Here is a 27,288-nt window from a genome sequence, read left to right on the forward strand (position 1 = left end):
CAGTCATATGTATGATCACAGCTGAGCTGGTATCTCCTAGGGCTACCTCTGAAAACTAGGAAGCCTATCAGTGTTGTTCCATTACCAAGAAGCCAGCGTGAGATCAGTAAACGAGCTCTATTTTTAATATAAGTATAAACTCCATTTCTGGAAATCATTTTGGGAGGAGAACTCTCTCACACCAACTGTACTTCGGCTTGTTTTTAAGGCTGCTTTAGAAAGGTGCTGCTCCCATTCCAGAAGCGTCCTTTTAACAAGAATTGAGCTGGAATGGGATATGGATGATGGCATCTTTGTAAGACAGGATGGGAGAGGATCCTACTGGCATATCTGTGTGCAGCTGTCTGCAAAAAAAATCTTCACCATGCTGAGGGGGGAATTAAATAGTACAAAAATTCTGGCTAGTGCCTACAACAAAGACATCCAAACCACTTGGCACTGAAGTAATTCTGTTTATTTCACACCAGGGAAGTGTGCAGCTAGGTTATGTAGATACCTTTCCAATGGATGGGATAATTTTGCTCCAGTATAAATTTCCACATGCTCAGTAGCCTACATTATCAGGTTGCGCCTGTGGAGCAGCTACCATTAAACATACAGCAAGCCGCCACTTCATCGCAGCTCCAGCACACATTGAAAGCAACTTTCCTCAAAAGTACTGGCAAAATGTCCCCCCCCCCATACATAAGCTTTAGCTTCCCCGCAGCCTGCTCAGGCATACACAGCGATACCCTGAACGGAGCCTGGCTCACTTTTTCCAGACAGGCATTTTCTACTGTTGTGTCACTGACCACAGACCTTGCAAGGCATTAATCAGGTATTAACATTCCCTGTGCTTTAGTTTGCAACTTGATTTGTTAGCGCACTGGGAACTCTGAGATGCCAGAATTTGGGTGACAAATGACCTTTTACACCTACCACAGCTATCAAACAGTTGGCCTAGACTTAACCAAATCCCAGTCTCAGTCCAGTATTAGACAGATGCATAATGTACTACTTACAGCTTCACTCCTTTCTCTTAATTTTCATGCTAGCTGGTTTGCTTTGTACTTTTTTCAAGTTCAGAAACCTTATTAAAGTTGTTATGGAAAAAATAAATTTATTATTCAACATAGTCAATTTTTTCAAAATGGAATGATTCTCTTTTCCTTTTTTTTTTTTTTTGGTTTGGTTTTCATTTACAACTGTTTCCATTCAGTTTGACTGTTTTTATCTTTTCTATTTATAACCAGCACAAAAAAGAAAATTACCATGGATACAGTACATATGCAAATTAGCTAATGGAAAAATATATACATTTCACTCTGTAATGAAAAACTTAAATGATATTGCCATGGAGAATATATCCCTGTATTATAATAAAATATCAAGCAATAATCAACTGCTAAGATTCTTTTCCACCAACAAAAAATAGCACCATACATGAGATAGATAGTGAGAATCTACACTCAATAACACAATTGTGCAACTAGAAATGTACAGTACTTTAGTAACAGTACAGAGTATTGTTTACAATATGGAAATACCACCACTGTAATCAAAAGAGCGTCAATCTCTTACGAACAACTAAAAAAAGTATTGTCATAGATACACTGAAACAAACAGCTTTCTTTTCACCAGTATGTAGTAACTGAGGGCAGAGCATAGCTGTAAATTCATAGTAAAGCTCCTATAAAATGATACAAAACAGAAATGCAGGAGTATTGAACAGAATTAAACTTTTTTATTATTCTTATTTTTGTGGCTATTATAAAATGAGAAGGTTGTCACCATATGATGTAAGAGAATGTAATAAAATGGAGCTGTCTTGTGGCATCAGTTTTTAATTAATGTTGGTTTCTGATTATAAAAAAAGGTTGATGCATGCTAATCTGTGGGCTGTGAAAGCAAGTGAAGTTTTTTTTTCAGTGCTCAGACATTTCCAAGAATTCCTTGTAAATCCATGTTTCCTTAGGTAGGACCCAGAACTTGGACCCAAATGTCCTTTGAAGTCCAGAACCTAGCATACTGGGACAGGCCACAAGTCTAACTAGCCTGGTATCCTGTTCCGGACAGTGGCCAGTAGTGAATTATTAGCGAAAAACATAAGAATTAAAATCCTTCCTCTCCTACGCACCTTTCTAGGAGCCCACCTTTTACCTAGGGAGGGTGACAGATCAGCACTGGAAGGAAAAATGACCCCTGCTATTTAAAAGCACCTTTGATTCCCAATAATAATAATAATAGCATGTACTATTCTTCCAAAATAACAGAGTGGCCCAGTGGCAAATCCTTCAACAGCCCAACGCGAGTATTAGTAATGCCAAAAAATGATGAGCAGGGGGTGGTGTTTCATCGGGCCAGGCCACTTCATGGGCAAACGTTGCCCATTAAAAGAAAAAGAGCAAACTCCAAACCAAGTGAAGGATGTAAAGGGACCCGTCTCGGTCCAGCTGCTGTGAGGTGGCTGTGGTGGACAGGAGGCAGCAAGGACAGTCACAGCCCTGCAGGCTGTGGCACCAGGCAAGGGGAGAAACTACCACTGTGAATTACCAGTATAAACCAGGTCCTCTGGGTTCTGTGTGATGGCTCCGAACTCCTCATTAGCAGTTCATCTACCTCCTAATTTGCCTAACTGAACACCACCATGGTACTGCCTAAATCTTCCCTGTCACCCCCGCCAGCAACATTTTACATTGGTTACTCGCTATAAATAGTTACACAGCCTCTCCAGTAGGGCTACAGGATGGGAATAAGAGAAGGAAGAGGTCTGATCCTGACTATAGGATGCCAAAAGAACATCCAGCATAACAAAAACCAAGTTGGAATCATTTCCCTGATAGAGAAAATCATCTGGGGCACTGGAAAGCAGATCTGTTTGAGACAGGCACTTGAGAAAAAAATTGTGTGCAAATGTGCCTTTGTGCATACAGGCCAGCCCTTGTGTGCACACACGCTCATTCGCGCTACTAAGCACAGATGCGGATGTGAAGCCCACACAGTATCAGTCTGTTGATGAGCATTAGCTCCCTGTGCTTGAAGATCTTAGCCCTTAAGAAAATGCTAATGAGTTATTCCAGTGAGGTCCTGGATATTGAAAGGATTGTAATAAGGAAGAAAAAGTTGCTTTAAAGATATGTTAGGTACTAAGAGTCTTTATCCCTCCTTGCATTGAAAAAAAGAGACAACAGCAACTAAGACAACTTGAGGACAGGCGTGAGCAATCCAGACTGGCCCAGGGGCTGGGGGGTAGTAGCTGGGCTTTAGTTCTGCACTCATCTCCAAAGAATAAAACAGTAACACACAGTTCTAGAGCGAGTACAAAGCTGCAATTCATCCAAACGGCTCTGTTCGTATCATGAAGAGCAGGCTGTAACTTAACCACTGCACAACTGACCTTGGACCCTGGCAAGGGAAATGATACATGTTGGAGCAAGATATGATAGAGAGACATTGATCTGTAGGACTAATGGAGGGGACAAACTCTGCCCTGGGTAGAGCTCCTGTTTCAAGTCTCAGATCTCAGAGAGAAGATTGGTTTAAAGTGCAGAGACATGGAAGAGAGTATCATATATGCAGCACTTGCTAAGTGCTCTGATAGCACCAATCTGATAGCACCAAACCTGATAGCACCACAAAAGTAAGACAGGAAGCATTAAAATACAGTGAGTAAAATCGTAATCCTTACTGCAGGCAATGGAGGTCTTAGCCTTATGGCTTCAACAAGCTCAAGATTTCACTTTGAATGTCTTGTATCACTGACTACTTTTGACTCAAAAGGCTACATAACCTCAGATGTATACAAGAGCCAAGAGACAGGAAACATCTGTTTTGTTCTTTCCTCCATCCTTCACACAAAGCTTGTTCCAAATCCTGGTTCTGTACCAACCCTATCCAGTTTCATGGTCCTCTTAAAAAAACCCAGTCTCATTATCTGATTGTAATTCTAAAAACTGGAGAGGATTAGGCCAAGTAATCCCTCAGTGAGTTCTACTAGATGAAATGATTTCTGGCTTCTCCCATCTCATGTAAATGGTTCTTGCTTAAAAATAACTATCTACTGCTGTTAATAAGCTTCCATTTCATTAAGCTCAGAGAAAAATTATGTTTCATAAAAGAAACTATATTATTCTGGAGAAAAGAGAGAGAGAGGATTGTTTTTTAAAATTAGAAAGAAGAGTAGTCCCTACTAGTTGCTGTAAAAAAATACGACTTGGAATGTTGGGTATAATTGTACTGAGTTTTCTGCAGGAATTTCAGAGATGTCCATCCTCTGCTATCAGTTTTCACAAGCTTTTACAACAAATCCTCTCTTTAAATTAAGCCTTTCATTTATGTGCGTCCCTCCAAGCCCACTCCACAGTGGGATAACTGTTGGGAATTGAAAACATCAGATGAAAGCCAAGATTAAAAGATTAAGTAATGTCTCTACCTTTGCTGAATTATTTTGCCAGAGGCCTTCCTCCATGGAGGTACCCATAACCTTAGTCAATGTAATCACTTTGCAACTCTTGTCCTTTTCTTTAATGGTAGCAAGCCATCCAGTGGCTGGTGATTTAATATATTAAAGTAAAAAGCATTAATGAAAAATGTAAGGATGTCAAAATACGATAAAACAATTGGCTCCTTGAGATGACTCTTTCTGTTTGTTTTTTTTTTAAGGTGGATGAGTGGATTACTTTGGTATCCAGTCTGTAGTATTAGTTTCAAGTCTTATTAGGTATGCTTTGGAATCCACCACACTGTAGCAACTCATGAAGTTCCAGTACTCAGACCTACTAGTCCGTGATTTACATACAAATAGCTGTAATACCCTAAGAAGTAGCACAGATTCATTAACTCTTCTGCTGCATCTTGTTTGCATAAAAGTCTCTGCAAGTCTGGCAACAGCGCTGATACCACCGCATGTCTTGGCACAGATTCTTCTCCCGGATCACCCTGCAGTACACTGTCCACTGGTCGCCTGTGCACTTGTACGTGAGAGCAGCTTTGGACAAGAAAAGAAAGGAGAAACTAGCAGATTAGCCAGAGAATAGCATTGCAGGTGTGATTAAAATCACTGCCTATCCGGGAAGAGAAGGCCAATCTTGCTGTCATCACTGGAGATCAGATGATGTTCTTTCTACCGAAGTGCTAACTGCAAGGGTGTAGCTGGACCTAACTGGGGAGAACAAGCCTCCTCGTGCTGTTCCTATTTTGTCTAGATGAATAAAATGTCTAAAGCATCTGCCTAGATTTAAGCACATGTACACCTCACAGCAGCCAATGGTAAGCTGTGTGCTCCTAAGGCACGCTTTCAGTAGTGGCCATTCTTCTCTTGGTGGAAAACGTTTTTACAGAGGAGCAAAATCAAACCCAGGGTCACATGTGCTTTTATACAAAAGTAATGGTAGCGAAACTGTACACTTGATAAAAATGCACACGTATAGTGAGTGCTTTTTATGGTGTGTGATTTATAAATTGTATGTAGCATTCTTACAAATGCTGTGATAATAGGAAAATCTTTTAAATGAATATTGTGGCTTCTGAGGTTGGGAAAAAATGGTCTAATTAAAGAACACCAAAAGGTGCTGACCCAGCAGCATCTTGAGTCCTTTGTTCCTCATCTCTGCCGGATGAAGCCAGGAAAGACTCTTATCCTGTATTTAGCTGTGAGTCTCAGTGCCAAGCACCAGAAAATGATGGCAGCAAAACTGATAGGAATGTTTGTTTATCACTGGAGCTTTGTTCAGTTGGACAAGAAGCAAAAGTTTGCTAGAATCTGATGAAAGTTGCCCTGTCTCAGAAAAAAAGGAACATGAAGCCAATTTAAAAAACCTGATTGTGAGAAAACAAAAATTGAGTGGAAGTGACTATCCAAAACAGGGAGAGGGTAGAGTGATTTCTGAGTTTGCCAGCAGTGGAGGGGCTTTTTGAGGGGGTTAGATCTGCAGCACTCCCCACTAGCTATTGTTCCAACTAGGCACAGTGCTCAGAAAATGTGATGTAGCTGAAAAAATTACACATCTTGCAAGAACATCTGAGAGAGACCTGAGATGAGAGACTTTATATAATAAGAAGACACTGAGGCACAAACAAAGCTAGGACGCTAGTATTTTAGAGGTCTAAGGTCCCTCACAGGTTGTGAAGTAAGACAGGAAGCATGTTGAGGAAGCGATATGGGCCAGGTGCCTGAGGGACAGAATAAACCCCCTCTGAATGTGTCTTCGCTGAGGGACACTGGACACAGATGTAAAAGTTAGGTGAGGTGAACCCCACATTTAGAATCTTCTGAAAATGTTGCCGGGATGAAAAACATTCTGGAGTGGGGACAAAGTAGCATGGGTTTTGTAGACTACTGGAATTTTTTTCTGCGTAATTTTTTTTTTGGTGAGGATTCCATTGCAGAAAACAGAAAATTTTGTTTAAAGAGAATCCAATGAGAATTTGTTTATAAGCAGGAAGAGCAAAATACTCAATGATATATCTTTCCGCTAATATCAAATATCATTGTTTCTGGCCCTGGTGATTCCAAGCCCAATTTAGAAACAAAAGCATCCCAAATTATTTGCAGATTACTTTCAGCAGGGACTTGAGCCTTCTCAGTCTTCTAAACACATGAGTTTTTTATTGCTTTGTCCTAAAATGTGTATTAGGATGGATTTCTTGTCTCATCAGTGTATCAAGGGCTTACTTCACAAATGAAATGTTTTTCTTTCACTATGCTCTTAGCGCTAAAATATCTGGGAAGTACTCTCATATGTTCTTAAACAAGAGCTTAGAAGCTCCTCAGTATGACTGCATTTGCAAGAATAAAATTTCCCATTCTTTTAAACATCTGTTAAGCTTTTGGGAAACACATTTCAGTTCAGAAGCTTCAAGTCCAGTCCTAGTTGAAGTGTTATTTAATACTGGACAGCCCTATTAGAAAATGGTTCTCTATTACTTAGCTTCTCTGCCTTTTCATATGTATTAGAGGCTTCTTAACCTACAAAACTAGCTCTGCTGAGAGGATGGAGGCTGCTTTTTCTGGTAAGCTTTTAGCAGCACTGTTTACAACCCAGCCTCTTATACTGAAAAGTAATGGGAGGCAACGATGAGGCTGTGTCCGTGTAGCTGATGGCTTAGTTTAGCTTCATCTTACTGGTGATGATGTGTGAAATGTAAAGAAACCAGCTTGGTTCTTGGAGCTGTGGCTGAACACACAGGGCTGAAGTTTGGAAAAACATATATTTATCCCCTTATAAACTGAGCAAATATGATGTGGAAAATCATTGATTCCCACGATTTTGTATTAACAGAAGCATTCTTAACTACAGCCATTTCTTAAATACAGTGTTAAGGTGTTTTGGGAAACAGCTTCTCACCATATTCTCATCTCAGCCAGGTACACAGGGTATGCAGGGAGGGTGAGAAGAAGGACAGTGACAGAAAATCAAAGGGTTCACAGAAAGAGGGTAGATGCTCTTTTGCCTCCCTGGGCAAATTAATTCATCAAATCACATTCCTGTGGCAGCAAATGAAAAGCAAAAAAACCCAAAACAACCCAGTGATGCTCTACTTGTCAAGGTCATGTACTTTTCTTGGGTCACGGATGAATAAATTATCATACTTACACTCACCGCAGCAAAAGCAGGGTGTGAAGGTGTTTGTGATGGAGAAAGATATGCCTGTCAGCTCCCTCACCTCTGTGATCAATCAATCAATCAATCAATCAATCACCTACCCACAATTTGTGCGCTCCTGTTGGTCTCTCAGGTCTATCCACTGCTGAGCGCTCCAATTTGGGCAAAGCCAGAAGCAGGGACTGATGGATAAAAGAGGACCTATCCACACTGGACCTTTAGTCTAGACTCTGACTGGGGGGCCGTCTCCTAATTTCTGGCCTTGGGCAATCCTCTGAAGCCCCACTTTTATCACACTGGGACCCTGGGCTTTATCTGGTCCTTCACAGTTGGCATCTTACCCCCCCCAAACACCCCTCACTCACCAAGTCTGGGCGAGGTAATTGTGTTGACATTTATCTTCTCATTGCAGACCTCTTGGTGGCACTGCCTGTAGGCTGCTGGCTTGGACAGGACAGGGCACTCATTGCCGTGGCGCCCGGTGACTTTGTGCATACACTGGACCACGCGTGACTGGAGACCCTTCCCACAGGTTGAGGAGCACTGGAGGAGAGAAGGCACTGAGACACAGTCCAAGCAGAGTAGCTTCAAATTCACATACACACATACACCAGAAAAATCACTGCCAGAGCTGAAGTGTGCAGCAGACTGGCAGCTCCCTATGGTGTTGAGGACTCAACAACAGAAGCATCATGTCATCCAGGGACCCTTCATATAGCTCTCGCATTTGTCCATGATGATTTCACAGCTTCAGGGAGTGCTGTCAGCAGAGGAACTGTCCTGGCACAGGGAAGAAAGCTGTTGTCTTTCTGTCTGGACTCAGAGTCCACCTATATCTACTGTCCCTGTGGATGCCCGCAAGGTTCAAGGAGGCAGAGATGCAATTCCCTCCACCAGCCACAAAAAGGCAAAGCTGGAAAACGTATAGTGCTTAATTATGGATGAGCAGCTTCCACCTCCCTCTCCATGAATGAGCCAGTGGTACTGGTTGCCTTGGTTTAAAAGCCCTCTCCAAGACTTGGATGGTCTAACAAGGCTTCCTCCACAGACCAGATGACCACTGCCAGGCATTACAGCAGAGGCAGGCAGCTCTTAGTGCATGCCCAGACCTCTAGAGAAGCTCTGTTCCAGTATACAAGAGAACACATCAGGTATTCAAGTATTCACTCTCATCTATCCCTGCTAACCGTCTGGCACTTGTCTGTCCTCCTGGGAGCAATTGTAAATTGTACTCCATGAGTTTTGGCTTCTATTAGCCAGGAGGCCCAGTCTGCTTATACGCTCTCTCTGTTGTCGTACAATTGGAGTCCCTGACTCTCCCTCCCTCTTCCTCTGGCCCAGTCACTTGTGATTTACAATGTCCTACTTGCACGCTGTTCAATTTTAATAAAGCAAACACAGTGAGCACAGTGAGGTGCACCAGCTGGAGTTAATAAAAGAACCTTGTATTTAAAATAAAGAAACAATGGGTTGCAGGACTTTGGTAAGATTCCTATTTCTGCTAAAGCCACACACAAGCAAACGATAGGGGAGAGGAGGAGGAGGTGGGGGAAAGCTCAGGAGATATAATTAGGATGATGTCAAAAAGATCATGTTTTCTGTCCTCTGCTGTTTCTGAACAAAGCCAGCGCAGTGGAGCTCTCTCCCTGAAAAACACTATCGCCTTGGAGTGGTACTTCTTAAAAACAGCATGCCAAACATTGAAGAAGCTCAAAAGATGAGCACAATTGAGGTTGGACTGAAGTCCAAGTACGAAGGATGTGTATGCAGTGTGAATGCTTTAAGATTAGGACCCAGGGCCAAAGAACATATGGATGTACGTAGGCCTCCACCTCTCCCATCTATGGGGGAGAGCACAGCAAAGCTGTGGTCATTTTGTTCTGGAAATAGCACAAGAAACCCCTACTGCTTCTCAAAGACCATCTGATATAAGAAGTATAGCTTTGTTCTGGACCGGAGCGCAGGGAGCTTTTCCTTCCTCTATGAATCATTGAAAGGCCTGATAAAAAATGGCCTCAGATGAACAGGACCATGTAAAATAGAGCTGACGGAGTCCTGCTTCAGACAATGCAATGCAGAAATACATTTGCACAATGTGAACTCTTTATTTCTGAGTAGGAGTTGTAGGATCAGTGAAGCCTGCTGTCAAAAAATAACAGTGACTCTTCTTTAAGTCACTTACATTAACGACTGTTTATTAAACAAGTTTCTTGTATTTGGTGTACTCACCAAATTTGTATTTGCTTTTCTCTTAATTTTCCCCCTATATTCCACCTGCTCTTTATTCCTATTCTTTCACCCCTAGCCTCTCTCTAGGATTGAACTTCTGCATTCAGAACAATCTCTGGCTCAGATTCCTTCTGGTCTTTGTCACTAAGCCATCCTAATGTGCAGTTTACCTCTGCGTTTCCAGCTATGCAGCCACCTCCAGGACCTGATTATTGTATTTTGAAGGTAGCAGTTGTGCGATATTAAATTTTTACATGTATTTTGGAACTTGTCTTTTTAAAAAAATAAATATTTGAGGTTTTTTCCTTTATATCCTTCTTATTTCAATTTAGGGTCAACACATTGGTTTATGACAGTTTTTTTGCACTTAAGATTTTCTGATGTTGAATTTACATCAAAATTGGTCACTGTCTATTAACACCTCAGCAATGGTTATGGTATTTAGGACTATGCTGAACGAGCCCTTCCCTTGTATGCCCTACCAAAAAGCAATCACCGAAGTCCCTTATTTAAACCCTCTTCATAACTTGAGCTTCTGCAGTGAGCTGTAGGCATTTCGTTAGTCTTGGGTGTCCCTCTGCTCTTCCCCAGCACTGTGTGACCTCAGTGACTTCTACCAGTCTGGAAGGCAGTCAGGCATGGCCATTACATTTGGATTTAAAGTTAACAATTTTTATCCTGAAAAATGCAACCATTAGGCCCTTCCACTTCACTAGTCATAAGCAACCTCTAATCCTCAGGATTTCAGTAGCACTTTTAGTCTTCAGAGTGCTTTACTAATCTTAATCCTCACAAAAGTCTTTGCAAGGGGAGTAAATGGTACATCCATTTTACAAACAGAATAGCTGTTACCACATAGGCATAAAATAACCCATCCAGGCCACACGGTTCCTTCACATGATTGTAATATAGTGAGTCTGAAACCTCTGTCTCTGGCTTTTAGGCTCTCCCTGTGCTTATGAATGCTCTTAACAGAAAAAAAAAAAAACCCAACAAAAAAGAAGGAATGAAAGAAAAAAAGCATTTTTCTCATAAGGTGAATAAGGTTTTCAGATACCAATATACAAACACTCACCTACCTTTGTCTGTGTTCCTGTCTCTGTATTTGTTAACCAGCAAGGAGGGCAAGCAATGAAACTTTTTCCACAGACACTGCCAACTCCAATCCTTAGACAAATAACAGCAGAGTTTTTGCCCGAAGCAGTTTTATTCCTTCTCCTGGGAGACTGGGATCATCACCTATGCTATGCAATTAGTTTTTCACAGCCAGGAAGACAGATTTTAACATCTTTCTTGAACTCTTTTGGGCTTGGCAGCTAAAGGAAGGTTGGACATCTGGCTTATTTTAAGACGAAATTTTCAACTCTGTACTTGGATAGTCTCTTTCCTAGGAATTTCAATAGGAAATAGGAATAGATACAAAATACATACAAAGGGGGAATTGTTACTCATGCTGCACTATGAAGAGAGGACATCATTAAAAGAGGCATAAAAATCAAACTCCAACTGAACAGCAAATTCCCCTAAATACCTCCCCTCTTGCTCTGGACAGCTAAATGCACTGCTACAGTCTCTGTTCCCAAATATGTATGGAGCAAGTAAGCATATCCACAGAACAATTTTCAGGGCTAGATCACTCTGTGCCCTCTGATACAGGACCCTCAGCCTTGGACACAATTTATAAGGAGTTTGAGTAAGGAAAGGTGCTGTGGTCATCTTGCAAACACAGGAACTTCCAGGCAGCCAAAGCTGCCAGAGAGCGTATGGCTTGTGGCCGAGTGTGGCCTGAGCTACAGGGCCAAAAGTACCATTACAGCCCAGCACCTGATCCAGCTTCTACAGAGCTGGTACACTTCCACTGTGCAGAACGCTGGGAGGCTCCACTGCTGCACAGTGAAACTGCACTGATCACGTTTAAAATGCTGTTGATGGACATTGGACTTTTGGGGCAACTTTTGAGTTCTTACAAACTATTACCAAACATACTCTGAAAATCAGAAAAGCCTTTACAACCATTGATGTAATTCTCAAGAAACGCACGTGTGTTGATGCCATGATGGAGTAAAGTGATCTGTGAAAGCGGAGGAACGGTTTTGGAACCTGGTTCGGAGCTGCGTGGATCTCTGCCTGCCACCTGAGCTGCTACACAAGTCCTGAGAAAAAACCCCCAAGCAACTTGCCTACTCTAGGAAGCTGGGGACTCGCACAAGTGGTTGAATAGAGATACCAGTGTCAAACAAAGAAATGTTTTTTTCCTTCCATCAGGCATTGCCAGTGATATCACTATCAGAAAAATGCATATGCAAAATGCACATAGTTTAACCATAATGGACTAAACTGACAATATGGCCATTGTAAATTGGAAATCCACCCACATGAAACGATCAAAGGATTGTTCTGCACTGTAAAAAAGAGGAGGTTAACGAACAGTTACAAAAAGTGAACCTAATGAGAGCCCTTGTAACTCCCAGGTCAAACGCTGCTTGAGAAGGCAAAAGGAATACAAAAATGCCCCCATTCACATTCTTTGGCAGTAACATGCAAGCCAGTGGGGATATTGAGAAGGAAATAAACTCACAAATTGTCAAGGCAGCAGCTGCATTCATCAGCCTAAAGAAGATTTACTCACTAAAAAACTTCAGCCTTAAGACCAAGCTATGATTTTTCAACTGGAATGCTATTTCCACCTTAGGATACTGATATGAAAGGTTGAATTCTACCAAAGGTGCTGACAGATGTCTAATTGCTTCGAAAGCAAATGCCTCGGGAGAATATTAGGTATTAAAATAGAATGAATTTATAGTAAGTGCTGAGATCTGTCAGGGATTTCATCAACTCCTGATTTACAAAAGATAGCCAGAGAGAGTAACAAGAATGGATGAAGCCAGGGCAGGGCTGCTGTTGGGCAGCTGGAGGAATGCGTAAGAGAGACCAGTTCGAAAATCCCAGTGTTGAGCCTTACTGGGGACAGAAAAAGGTACAGATGTACCACCACAGAGGACAGGCTGTGATCTGTTCAGGACTGAACAGGATAATGAAGCATTGCTTATGCTTTAGCTGAGAGCTGCAGGCTAGGCAGGGATGCATTCAGACCATGCACCACCTTTAAAAATGTCACTTTTCTAACCTCCGAGAGATGTTAGTCTCTTTTGTAAGAGGCTTGCTTTTTCCAGCAGAAGGTTGTAGCATCCCTTCAGCCAATCCTGAATGTACTCCAATATTTAGAAGGCTGATCTGTTGCAGGGAAATACAGTTCAAGATGATTGTTGTAACTAAGCTGAAGACAAGATTTTTTTTTTCTTTATTCATCAGTCTGCAGTCATCTGATGTTTAAAGATACTGGTTTGTCCCCAGTTTGCTGAAAGCTGCTGAAGCCAAGGATAACACTATAGCTGAAGCTCCAATATTCAGAGAGAGAGTCACGCTCTACTGACTTCAGAGTTCAAGTATTTCAAGGCGTTAGGATAGGGTAGAGTGTTTTTCCTCCAGGGGTCTTAGTTCTTGCCTCTATGAAAGTCAGAAAGCAAGCAAGACAAGTACCTATTAATAACATTCTAACATGGCATCTGAGATGGATGACAAATGTCCTGTAATTGCTGCGTTCTGGAGACCTTAATAATATACATGTGTGTGTTCTAAAAGTCAGTGCTCCGCACACCTTAACATCAGGCTTTTTCTGAGTATCATTAATTCAAACTAGCTGAAAAGCAGCATGCAATACGCTTTCATAAATACCGGGTCAACTTTCACCATGGCATCATGCTAAAGAAAGAAATTTCTGTCTTTTCACTGATAAGATCTAATTAGCCCAAAGCAAACTGTAAGCTGTTTTTCAAGCTTCCTTGTTCTTTTCTTTCTTTTTTTTTTCCCCTCTTTTCTTTTTTTCTCCTTTTTGAACCCCAGATCTGTAAAGAGAACATATCTGGTCTTGCTTACAACAATCTTTCATTTGGAAACTTTTGTGAAATGACTGATTTGTTTAATTTAGCCATGAAAAAATGCATACCCTTCTGACTCAGTACAGGAAGAAACAATAAATTATAGCAGAAAATGCTCATGGCTGATGTGACAGTATCTTAGAAGAAAAAGAGAGAAGCAATCTTTGCAAACTGCCTACAGCTGTGCTTTCAAACTGCATGACCCTAAGGAACAAGACCTGACCAGTACATTCAGCATGTCTCACTGCATAATTAAGCCTGACTTTGCTATTCTGAAAAGTTCCATTGTGTACAGAGAGTTCAGAGATTAAGAGCTGAATACATGAATATTCTGGGTAGTGACAGTGCCCCTAAGTACTGGTGCAATGCAGCCCAGGTGGATGCTAATGAGGAAATGTCATTTAATTCATTATATCAATCAGACAGAATTTACTTCTCGCAAGCTCTCAAACTGGATTTCAAGAACAGGATCAAGCAGAGATGTGAAATGATATGGTATTGCCTATAGGGTACCATATTCTAGCATGCCACCTATAGTGTGTGTGCAACGTTTTGATCTGTGGCAGGTACAAAATGGAAATACTCCATAGCTTATTCCACCCAAAAAACTGCAAGGAAATGATACTGACTCCTGTTGAAGATGTTAGCCTGAAAGAATACCTTGGGAACTGAAGCTCCACTGAACACATATTTTAGTTATTCATCAGTTAATGACCAATGCTTCCTAAATGCAATTTATTAAAAGATGTAATTAAACTAGGGACTATTAGGATTACTTCACTTCAGCAACATGCTGCTCACCTCTGTCATCTCAGTCCTGCCTGAGCATTCTCTAGAGAGGGAGCTACTCAGCTTTGAAATGTATGGTGCTAACACTGCATTTCATCTCTTTGCACAGTCAAACAAGGGATCAACAGAAGCCTGATACTAATTGCTCTTTAAAGATGTTCTGGAAGATTGTCACCTTAATGCCTCAGTAGTCATTATAAATCTCAAAAGGCTATTGGAAAGACTGCAAAATTATAGCAGTCCCTGCTAGCAATACATACTGTGTGCTGTAAGGATTCAAGGGGCAAAAGCCTCTTCAGATGAGTAGTACAAACTTTAAATGGTGAATTACCTACTGTTCGTATATTTAAAAACATGATCCTAGACACTGTAACGTCTCAGAGTAACTCAGAGAAAATGAATGCCAATATTTGAACAGGCTTGTCTTTAATGTTTTCTTCTTTTTCACATTAAAAAAGAAAAGGAGTAAAGCAGTCATGATGGAATTCCATTTCCAATTCACTGATCTTGGTGGGAGGCTTTAATTCTCCATCAAAACAAATGCAGTTAATGAACTAGGCTTTTAAATAAAAAATATCAAAAAGGAAAAGTTATTCTTCCAATTAATAGGATCTCTGGAGGCTGTACTGGAACATGAGACAATAACACTGTGACAGAACATACTCCACTTCAAACAAAACACTGATGAATAAGGTCTTTCTTGCAGCACATTCTCCTTTACTAAGGAACCATCAAAATAATTTATACTATGGATATTCTCAGAAACTCCAGCAGAGATGAGCTGTGCAAATTGTTGTGCAAACAAGGAGCAGTCATTGCCTCAAAGGCATGAGCAGGTCTTGGTAGCTTACAGTCCCCCGGGAAATGACATGGCCAGCCAGCATTGTAGCCAACATCTCTTCACTTTCCATGCCTAGGTTTCCAACTACAGCTGCATCGACTGGGGCTGGCAGTTAGCACAAGTTTAGGTAGAGGCTGAACCTCAGTTTAGTGCCATTACACAGTATTTACACCTCTGACCATCACTAAAGACTTGCACAGATGTGGGGACAGAGAATCAAAGAGCAAAAGGGGTGGGATTCATTTTACTGAACTAGTTCTGTTTAGGTTCCCTTTGCTGTCAGCAGAGATCACCGCTTCAAATGGCAATTCAGCCTTTACTAAGGAAAGAAGATAAAACTACTACCTTCAGCTGCCTGTCTTACAATGACTGTAATGGAGCCTAACAACTATCTCAAACAAGGCACCGAACTGTCAGGTGGCTAGAACTCTGTGATGTGAATTCACTTAAGTGACGGACCCATGACCATACAGAAGTCTGTAGTTAATACAAGCTGAACTCATATGAACTTTCCTTTCTTTCCTAAAAAAGTGTATTTCCAGTAGGGGTAGGAAAACTATATTTCTAAGTCTGTCCACAACACAGCAATTGGTTGTACTTGGTGGTGGCAGGACCATCCATGATTATGACTTAGCCCAGAGAACTCTTTGATTTAACTCCTCAAGGATGCATTGCCCCAGGAGATTTTCTTTCTTAAAGCTGTAATTACCTTAAAGACATGGAGATTCCACGGAAAAAAAACTGCAGACAGTACTTAGCTCAGGAAATGGTTAGCATTTCCGTTAATTAAGAGACCACATTCCTAGAAAATCCCTAGGTAAAAGCTATTCTTAAAGTATACATGTTAAGACCAAGGGATTATCTAAAAGTCATGCCTTGAGTACCACAAATATTCCTAGAAGCATCCAACCTCTTTTTGATGTGCTACTTCTTCAGCAAGGCAGTAGAAGGGCCTTGGGCTGGGTTTTAAGCAGCCCAAGGGGACAGATTTGTGAAATGGCAGCAGGAACATGGAGATGTCTCCCCTCATATCTCCTCTTCTGAGGCTTTTACTTCCATGATCCAAGTCTTTTTCTCAGAACCCTTATTCTGGATTCAGGATGGCTCATAGAATCATAGAATCATTTAGGTTGGAAAAGACCTTTAAGATCATCAAGTCCAACTGTTAACCTAGCACTGCCAAGTCCACCACTAAACCATGTCCCTAAGCACCACATCTACACATGTTTTAAATCCCTCCAGGGATTGTGACGCCACCACTTCCCTGGGCGGCCTGTTCCAGTGCTTGACAACCCTTTTGGTGAAGAATTTTTTCCTAATATCTAATCTAAACCTCCCCTGACAAACTTGACGCCATTTCCTCTTGTCCTATCGCTTATTACTTGAGAGAAGAGACCAATACTCACCCTCCTACAACATCCTTTCAGGTAGTTGTAGAGAGTGATGAGGTCTCCCCTCAGCCTCCTTTTCTCCAGGCTAAACCACCCCAGTTCCCTCAGCTGCTCCTCATCAGACTTGTGCTCCAGACCCTTCACCACCTCGTTGCTCTTCTTCGGACACACTCCAGCACCTCAATGTCCTTGTAGTGAGGGGCCCAAAACTGAACACAGCACTCGAGGTGCGGCCTCACCAGTGCTGAGCATGGGGCGACAATCACTGCCCTGGTCCTGCTGGTCACTCTATTTCTGATACAAGCCAGGATGCTGTTGGCCTCCTTGGCCACTGGACACACTGCCAGCTCATATCTCTTTTACCTCTTTTTTCATTTTTCTTTTACTTAAGTTTGTGGAATAAAATGATAAAGGGAACAGAGAAAACTCCAGCAAGCCCTGAACTGACAGGAAAGATGACAAAAAAATAAACCATAGCCTTGGAGCTCTGTCATATGTAAACTGCAAGCCAGAATTCTGCATTTTATGTTGAAATCCTTAACTCGCTGAAGTCATTGGGAGTTCACCATTGATTTTGGTAGGTCAGTGATTTGGCCCATAGTATTATAAACAAAAGATTTCACTGCACCAGAAGAGATGGGTGGTTTCTGCTTTGTAAAACAAACACCAGCTTTCTCTCTATTTTATTCCATGCATTTCCTCAATGGAGGTTAAATTAAAGGTGACAGTTTTAGCTCATCACAACTCAGAAGGGTACCATTCTACTTCAGAAATGAAGAGCAATGGCTTTTCATCTTCCTTTCTAAATGGCTGCATGAAATTTTACTGGGATACTGGTAACAACTTTCCCAAATTGAGGAGTGTCCCTGGCTGATACGACCAATTTTGGGCCATTTGTTCTCATCCTCTATAGTGAGGAGTATCTTAAGATTAGCTGTTGGCAAGAAGGGCTGTGGTTTGCACATCAATGATCATGCACCAGAGAAACAAACCATGGGGAACCACAACTAGCAGTACAACTTAGAGCAGTCCACAGGGGCAGTAGTTGCTTTGATTCCTGGTCATGCCTAGGACCAGAGAAGCAGAAGGTTTGAATACTAAAGTTTGTTGGGTCCTCTCTTGTCACATCCAGCTCTATTTTCTTCTGGAGAACAACTGATCTGCATCAGTGAAGCCTGTAGACAATCTTCCAATGTCTGTTTCTAGCTATGGTGCTGAATGCACATGAGCAGCCAGAAATCATGAAGTTGTTTGCTGAGCCAAAGTGAGTAGGCAGCAGGGAAGGGTCTGTCAGCTGTGATATGCAACTGCAGTTTTAAGCGACAATCCCTCCTGCAGACATTTTTCTGAATTCAACAAGAAAAGTTATTTTCTCCAAGGTAGAAGAAGATGAACTTAGTTATGACCTTTATGAAGAATTAACAAGTTGTCCATAGTTTATCATAAACAGATGGTGGGTCAAGCCATGAGTTTGTAATGAATGTTAGAACAAAGGACAGTTTGCTTCCATATTTACAACAGTTTTGAATATACCTCTCAAACCACAGCTGTCCTTGATTTGCTCTTCTTATCATGTAATGTGAATTAATCATTAAAAGTGAGGTGTATTGAGGCTTTTGTTCATGTTCCCAAACATTTGGAACTCAGAAAACATGCCTTCCTGGCACTGGAAGATTGTAGAAAAAAAAACCACCCCGAAACAACCCCAGCATGTTTTCTGGTGTACTGTAAGGCTAGGGGGTTTTATCTCTTAGAGAATACAATCTACTGTAATCCTGCCAAAACAATTAATTTGCAATTACAAAATCCTTGTTACCACCCATTGTGATGAATGACTGCTGATTTTCAGTATGAAACACCTCTATGTCTGGCACAAACCCAGTATTTTTCTTATAGGAAATTAGATTTTTTCCTCCCTATTGTTAATATTCTTCTGGGATGAGAACCCATAGCCAGCATTTCACAGGCTGAGCAAAATACTGTAAAGAAATTGGCAACTATTGATGTCCAGGGAGGGCAGGTGGCTATAGGCAATTTTTCAGATGTGCTTTATCACTACTGACACTATCTGGCAACAAGAACATTGTTTAACATCAAACTTTGCCAAGCTGATCCTTACTAGCGTTTTCCAGTTTCTGGAGTGTACAATCTTTCTGAATCCAGTGAAAGTTGTGGCAGGTGGTTATATGAGATGTAAAGTGGTAGAAAAAGATTTCTCCTTTACTTGCCCCCCTAACTGAAACCCTGCTTGACATGTCATATATTTCTGTTTTCACCTGAGAGCATGAATCTGCGATGGTTCCTACACAAGACCCAACGATCTTGCACAGTCTGGCAGGTCAGATTCTGATCTGCATGGCATTGGCACAAGCCTGCATTAACCTAAGTGGCTGAATTAATCTGGATTTACACTAATGTAAGAGAGACTGATATCTGACCCACTGTGCTGAGTGAGATCCTTGGCTTGTGGCCAATGGGTTGTAGGGAAGAATGAAAGACAGTTACTGTGGATTTACATTGGGTTATCTGAGATTAATATAGGCTTTAGTATTTACAGAACATTTCCTGTAACTGCAAAGAAAAAATGTTGCAAAGCCAATATATTACAAGGCTTCTATGTATCTTTCTTCTAAAAATCTTTTCACTGGGCTATGTAATATAATAGGTTAATGAGATAAATTGTTGCCTGAGGGACAGAAGTTGCATGTTTAAGCTTCCAAAAGCTGAAAATGCATCCTTCTGAAAGTCAGCACTAACGATGTAGCTAGTGCATCTTGCTTGTAATTCTACCTTCCTTGATACAATATCAGTTAAAAGGAGAATAGCAAAAAAAAAAAAAAAAAAAAAAAAAAGAAACTGGGAACCCTGAACCATTCTGTGCTATTGGCTCGAAATACAATACTTCAGGACAGAAATAGAGTATGTAGAGGCATATGAAACAGTGAAACAATTAAATAAAACTGGAAATGAAGAAAGATCCATAAAAATCTTGTGGAGAATTGCTCCTGCTATATAATCTTGCCTCTTCAGTTATACCCTAGAAGAGTCCAGAAGCCAACTGGAGAAAAGGAGAGCAACATGCATAAAGACACATTCTGTTCACTAGCTGCCTGCATTCTTCACGGGAATGTAATCCTTGACATAGGGTTTGTCAGCAAAATACAATTCATCATGAAAGAATGAACTACTGTCTTGCTAAAGTATCAAAAGGCGTATTTTCAGCAGCCTAGGAGTCTGAGGCAAGTGTTGGGAAACTGAACTACCTATGTCTGTTCTTTTGACTAGCACAACTACAACAAAAATGTAAAAATTGTTTCCAGTGCTAGAACATTTAACAGCTCAGATTTCAAACAAGGAGGAACTCTTTCAAAGTAGAAAGAGCGTATGAGATGTTTGTTTCTTTAACTGAATGCAAACTGGATGTGGAATTTCCTTTTTGAATGGGAGATGGCTTGGATTCCCATTTGTATATTGCATCATATATAAAAAAGGATGATATAATGAATTGCAATTCTGAAGAATCCCGGCAGCAATGAAAAAAAATATTTCAGGTTAACACCTTCAGTGGATCTCTTGCTGTGCAATCTATCTTTCTACTAGGTTCAAAGACTCTTGGGCCAGGAGCAGTTTAGTTATGCAGCTCATCATACCAATGCTGCATTTGTGTTAAAGGCTGAAAATAATAATTATATCCGTTTAAGATAAGAGGTTTAAGAGAGAAGTTGCAGTAGTGCAGAGAAGTTGGAAGATTAATAGCAGTGGTAATGGAGGTTACACATGGCTGCTAGTAACAGAAAAATACTCTGTCTTTAAAATTACAGCAGACAGTCTGGACTAACAAAGGTAACTTCAAAGACATTTAAAATAACTTTACAGGCCTGGCCATACATGTTTGCAAAGTGAACTAGATACAGCAGTTCCTCATGCAATGCTTGAAATATGCTGCAAATACATTGGGAATGCACAAGTAGCACAGCCAAGACTGCTTGCTAAATCTGCTCAATTAGCTCCAAATGCTTTCCACAGATATAATACCTAGTAAGGACCATCCGCAAATAACCCTGACAAAAAGTGGGGAAAAATTCCTCTTCTTCAGAGTGTGGACAGGCAATGACTGCAAAACCACTACTAAGGTCATTGGATGAGGTTTTGGCTGGCAGGTACAGGATAAAGATCAGCATGGCCATGCCTCCGGCCCTTGCCTCTTCTACAGACAAGTGGATCCAGAGTCTGAGAACATAAAACCACAACTTGTCTGGCACAGACTTGGAGCTTCTACTGCTGCCCACTCATGCACCTTCTGAATGCAACAGGATCTAAAATCTTATGTAGGGTAACCACGTACATCACTGTCAGACACGAGGTGAGTTATTTATATAGTGCTGGGAGCTCCTTAGGGAAGTGATCTGTCTTCTTGTGCACAGAGTCCGTGTAGTCTATAAATACTACTAATAATAACATAAAAATAACAGTCTGCCATTACCACCCAAACAGCCTGCTCTATTTACAAGTTGTATTTGGACTTGACTTTTTAAATGAGGTTTTGCTTCTTTCTTAGATGACTTTCTTGTATCTTCAAATGATCTTGGTTTGGGAAATAAAGGATTGGAGGCCCAGTCACCATGTAAGCTGTTTGCACATAAAGTATCAAAGCCCCTTATTTTAATCTGTGATAATTACTACTGTTGGTTAAATCTTGCTTCCCTGATGATTCTTAACAATAAGTAACAAATGCATAATGCATTAATTGCAAAAAGCTGTTGCTTGTTCTGAGATCAATTTGTATTAATAGAAAAAGTTTCCATCTTAGTCAGCACAAAGCGCTCTCACAGCGATTTTTACAGCACCGGCAACAAATGTTTTACAATGGAATTTTACCCTGGAAGTATGAGTTTTAAGGAGGTCACTATAATCTAATTGCTGCAGACTTTTTGTTTTTCCTTAAAGGAGGAACTGTTTAAAGCTGGACAACACCAAAGAGGAGATGCTGATAGCTGTAAAGGCTCTCCACCTAAGTCTAAGCCCTACATTAAAGCTTCTGGATCCTCATGATGAAAATCCTTCACTTGGGATTTGCGAAGAATTGAATTCCACACCAAATATTTAAGCTATCTGGGTTTCTGGGACAATGCATCTTCTTCAAAGATTTGTATCTACCCGTACCCTTTCCTAGCAATCCAGTGGTGCCTTTTGTTTACCCCTCTAGTCAGAGAATAAGAATCTAATTGTGTGATCTAAGTGTCCAGTCAGAATTAACCAATATGTCTAGAATTTTAAATGCTCATTATAAACCAAATCTAAGTCCAAGAACATCCTGCTGGACTCACACAGGGTGAAATTCCTGGGAAGCAGAGAGTTGGCACAAGCTCTCCGCAGACAGAAGCAGGCCACATATGCAGCACATAAGCTTTTGTGCCCTTCTGCACAGGGAGGATCCTGATCCTGAGTTAAGAATTGCAAATGACAAGTGATTTTGCACTGATCCTATCCTGCTCACATGCAGACACTGAATCCATCATCAACACTATTTACTGTGACCGATGTACGATTGCAGCCTTTCTAGCAGTGAGCCAACATCTTTATCAGATTGGAACCATTCACACCATTCTGAACTTTCAATCCATGTAATCAGTGAATACACAATTATTTCATATTCCTCCCTATAAAGAGAATCCGGGTCCATTTGCATGCCAAAGTGTTTTAAAATTCGACAAATAAATAAATAATGTTATTTCACCTGTTAACACATGGGAACTGTTTGTTTTGGCCAGCATGCATGGACTGTGTGTGCCAGGTTATGAATAAAATAATGTTCAATACTCTAAACATTCTGTGATACAAATTCCTGGCTCAGCATAAATACAGACCTTCTGTATGTGGCAGGTTCTTAATGCATTCTCCAGCACTGACACCATTAAATTTACGTATCTATGACAGAGTATATCTATAAATATCTGTAATTCCTAATAATAATGTAAAAAAATGGAATCGCAGATAAGCCAATTTGCCCATCATGGGCCTCTATTTAACTGGATTTTGCTTGCTCGAGTTTGGGTTTTTGGAAAGCAAAATGCAACTACTGTATCCTAGTGGTTTCTGCACATGCCATACATTCCAGAACACAAAGTAGGCTTTCTTTTTAAAGAACAGTACAGTTACAGAGATAAGATAAAAGCAAACTGGAATATAATATTCCTGGGAAATTTTAGTTCTTTATGCAAACATGAAGTCAGTAATGTAAAGGATATGAACAACACTGGCAAAGGCTGAGTTTCTCACATTGCCAGGCCTCCTTCCCAAGCAAAACTACCTGTTACTTTAAGATCAGAATGCAAATACAGAGCAGACTCTGCTCTGGTTTAATCCACGGCATTCAGGAATTAATTCCACTGATGTCACTGGAGAAACTAAGTTCAGACAGGCCTAAGTGAAGGTAAAATCCAGCCCTGAGGAAGGGACTGATGGTTTTGGCTCTGCCTTTAAATTCATGGCTTCCTTTCATTTCAGGTGGCTGGAATAAGTCTAGGACTGGACTATGCTGTGTCGGTCTCAGACGAGCATGAAATTCAGCTGCACAGCTCTAGTCTTGCATCTGTGGTAATAAAATAGTGCACTGCCAGACTCTGCATGCATTGACAGGCTGAGAGAGTTAGGCTTGTTCAGCCTGGAGGAAAGGCGGCTCCGGGGAGATCTAATCGTGGCTTACCAGTACCTGAAGGGGGCCTGCAGGAAAGATGCTGAGGGACTGTTTATCAGGGAGTCCTTATCAGGACAAGAGGTAATGGGTTTAAGCTGAAGGAGGGTTGATTTACATTAGATCTTAGAAAGAAATTCTTTACCATTAGAGTGGTGAGGCACTGGAACAGGTTGCCCAGAGAGGTTGTGGATGCCCCATCCCTGGAACTGTTTAAGACTAGGTTGGATGAGGCTTTGGGCTAGCTGGTCTAATGGAGGGTGTCCCTGCCCGCAGCAGAGGGGTTGGAACCAGATGATCTTTAAGGTCCCTTCCAACCCAAACCATTCTATGATTCTATGATTCTATGGCACGAGGCAGAGGAACAGAACTCAGCTGTGAGCACTCTCAGTTACCCTCTGTTTCTGTGTGAGTCTGCTAGGGCTTCCCCCCAGTAGTATTCAGTTTAACAACAGTTCTCCCAAACCTTCAGATTTATCACTTGTGGAATAAGAAGACTAAGGTCCGGCTCTCTTCTCAGCTCCATATAGATGCTTTAAGGGAGACAAAACTCTCACCACAGTCCCCTTGTGAAATTTCCCTTATTTTTTAGTGACTAGGTTCCTAACTTGAAATGCAAATATTTAACACATATATACACTCAAGGAAACCAACCTTCTAGCATTCAATCTGCTAGCCAGAACTGTTCAGAGTTTTAGTTTTTGCAATATGGAAAGCAGTTTCAACATCGTTTATAAAGTAGCTTTTTGACACCGGAGTCCACCTCTGGTGGGAATCTTGTGTGGGTTTTGCCTTTGGATGGTTAAGCTGTCAATTAATACTCATTTCTATCCTGTTTGGAGTATTTTTCTCTAAAACTTGCAGGGTCATATCCATAAGCCTGTGTTGCAATGTTTGGGTTATAAACAGTATACAAGGAAAGCTTAAATCCCAGCAAAAACTCTAATCAAAACCAGTTAAATCATTCCTTTCTGAATATTTAAACTGCAGATTAACTCAGACAGCACATGGACGCAGAGCACACTGAACATCTTTACACTTCGAAAGAAAATACCACGTAGTGTTTGCCGTTACCTTAGACCAATCGCCTGTTTTCCATTCATAACAGCCTGTGTGATCCTCACACTCTTCCTCATCTCTTGGCCTGGTAGCTGCATCACATTTTCCTTGAGAATTTGTGCATGTCACTGTTCTTTTCTGAATCCCCTTGCCACAGTCTGCCGAGCACTGCAAAACAACAAGTATTGGTTTTCTGTTACATGATGCTAGAAATGATAACTTTTATTTTGGTAGCATAGCTAAAAGGAAAATCTGGTTTTATGAACACAGGGGAAAACTGATAACCTGTAAGATTTTTCCCCAATAATTTAAGCTCTTTCAAACATAAAATAGTAATTTGAAAAGCATCTTGAAATATCTGCTTGTGAAATGTTTTACTTATGACAAATGACGATTCTGAAAGTCAACCTTCTTTGAAAAATATCAGCTGGCATTTTGCTAGAATTGGTGTTACAGATGAATAAACCCACAAAATCTAGTGTTTAAGAGCTCATCATTCATACTGAAAAAGAACACACTGAGATTTACAACAGAGAACTGCCACGTCCCTTGATGTATCATCGGAGTAAAATGATGGCAATAAATGCATTTTGAAATCACAGTAGCATGAGACCACTGTTACAAACACATTTCTGCAGTACAGTTTGTACATACCATGGTAAAGTCACAGTTCTCACACGTGTTCTCATGTGAAACACATACATGACCCTCACTCTTTGTTTTACCATATCCTCATCACTACGTTAGTCCTGGAGAACTTCGAATGTACAAAGGGGATAGCTCAGGAGAGGCACTATTGGGTGACCCACAGTGTTGTGATCAGCTTCCAACCATGGCCAGCAAGCTAGCCACAGACATCAGCAGGGATGAAAGACAGACTTCTCAACACCAAAAGCATAAGCAGGGACTGTCTGAAGTCCTCCGAGAAAGAAGCAGGCTACAAGAGCTGCTACAATCAGTTGCTGAAGGAAGATTTGATTCAAGCATTTGGGCATTGTAACAAACGTTCATACAAGCGAGCACAAATTGTCCACAAATGTTTTTGTGCCTGGGCATTATGAAAGTGGCTTCTAAAGAGCAGGGATATCTGGTCTGTCATCTCTCCCTGTGGTTGGCTGGAAATTCTGTTTTACTGGAGAATTTGTCTTGATTTCATTGACTGTACTATGTGGGAAAAGGACACTAGCATGAACTGAAACAGAATTTCTGTTTTAAATAACCAGTTCGTAATAGAGTAACAGATCTGCTGATGCTGTTCAGCCGTCCAAGTGCATGCCAGTACACAACAGCATAGCTTGTCTCTCTGCTCTTCATTTTCATGCCACTTCAGTGGTTAAGAGTGAGAAATTTTCTTGAAGAGCCACTGGGGACAGGTGGGTGGAAAAATGATATATGTACCAACTGAGATAAAAAATAACCTCCTCTAGCATGTCAAGTTCTCCCCTTCAGGGGATCAGCATGGAAAAGACAGTTGATTTGACACTGAATAAATAGTGAAGATATGAGATATTCTGTGAGGTCTTTTGAATGTATTCCAAGAAGCTTCTCCATCCAGGGGGGTCTATGCTGGAAACAAGCGTCAGCTTGATATAAATTACATCAAATGGACAAATCTCAGCATGCCTGTCTAACCGTCTTAAAAATACAATCCAGGCAGTTCTGACCTGCTGGCCTTGTTAAGGACATGAATGACAAGTGTTTATGAGCTGGCAAGCAAACAGACATGCCTTTAAATACTTCAGAGCACTACAAAGTGACTTCTTGAAAATCTGGGAAACTTTCCACTTAATTTACTATGTGCTGCTCATGGCGTGACCTCCTTACGGATGTAACATCTTTGTAACAAGAACAATTGTATAGTTCTGCTAGATATGGGGATGAATTCTTCCAGGCTTTGCAGAATTCCAGAAACTGCTTTGCTGGACTCCTCAGAGCACTAGACTTGCCAGAGATCCCAGGCTGGAGCTCCCTAAATGGTACCTAAAAGCCATGAATTTGCCCCAAGTTGTATAGACTTTCCTAAATTATATATCATTTTCCTCAGTCCTCAGGGTGGACTCCTCAGGGTTGCACTCATTCATCTCAAACTACATAGCTCAATATATAAAATCTTTCAAATGGTCCAATCTACTCGAAGTAAATCAAACCGAAGTGGGACGATTTTTCACAGTAGGAGAAATCTCTAGGTGTGTTTTACAAGCAAGTCTGGGAAAAACACCAACTGTTTGTTCTTCCCACAAGCTTCTAAGTCATTCACAGATTAATACTGCATATAGTTTCCTAGACAAAACAGCATTTGCAAAAGGTTTCCAACAGATCTTTGGTGGTCACATATAAATCACTCTCTTTAAGAGTTTTTTTCTTTCTTCAAGTCATCCGTTTTCATGAAGAATTTCTTAACATATCGATTTTACAAAGATTCCACAACAGAACAATCTGCAAATTAATATGCGCAGTCCCTGAGTGTCCAGGGATCATTAGGTCTTATTTTATTAACAAATTACTTAGTCAAATCCCATGAGGTTTTGTAAAGGAGCAACACAACTTTGTAGTTAAGACATAACTCCTTTATTTGAAGGAAATCCCTATTTTTTTGTACTCCAGTTCTCTAAGAGTAGAAACAATTCACCTTTTTCTGACAACCTCTATTTTTGTCATTAAAAATGGGTTGAGCAGTACTTTGTCCAAAACAATCTCAAGTGTCTGGCAATAAAAGGGGAACTTAATTTTTTTCCACAATGAAGATTGCATTGGAATTTGCATT

General features: G+C 40.9%; 1 protein-coding gene across 2 annotated transcripts in view; it reads right to left on the bottom strand.

The window, feature by feature from the left end:
* Positions 1 to 1,703: 1,703 nt before the first annotated feature.
* Positions 1,704 to 27,288, bottom strand: part of ADAMTS17 (ADAM metallopeptidase with thrombospondin type 1 motif 17) — a 196,179-nt gene continuing 170,594 nt past the window's right edge. For both annotated transcript variants that reach the window (XM_075763921.1, XM_075763924.1), the window contains 3 exons: positions 24,540 to 24,692; positions 7,949 to 8,126; positions 1,704 to 4,966 (listed from right to left, as the gene is read on the bottom strand). In XM_075763921.1, coding sequence (XP_075620036.1) covers positions 4,815 to 4,966; positions 7,949 to 8,126; positions 24,540 to 24,692 — 483 coding nt within the window. In that variant the 3' untranslated portion in view covers positions 1,704 to 4,814. The remainder of the gene's footprint in view (positions 4,967 to 7,948; positions 8,127 to 24,539; positions 24,693 to 27,288) is intronic.

The sequence above is a fragment of the Balearica regulorum genome, chromosome 12, assembly GCF_011004875.1.
Source record: "Balearica regulorum gibbericeps isolate bBalReg1 chromosome 12, bBalReg1.pri, whole genome shotgun sequence".
In the NCBI taxonomy this organism is placed as follows: Eukaryota; Metazoa; Chordata; class Aves; order Gruiformes; family Gruidae; genus Balearica; species Balearica regulorum.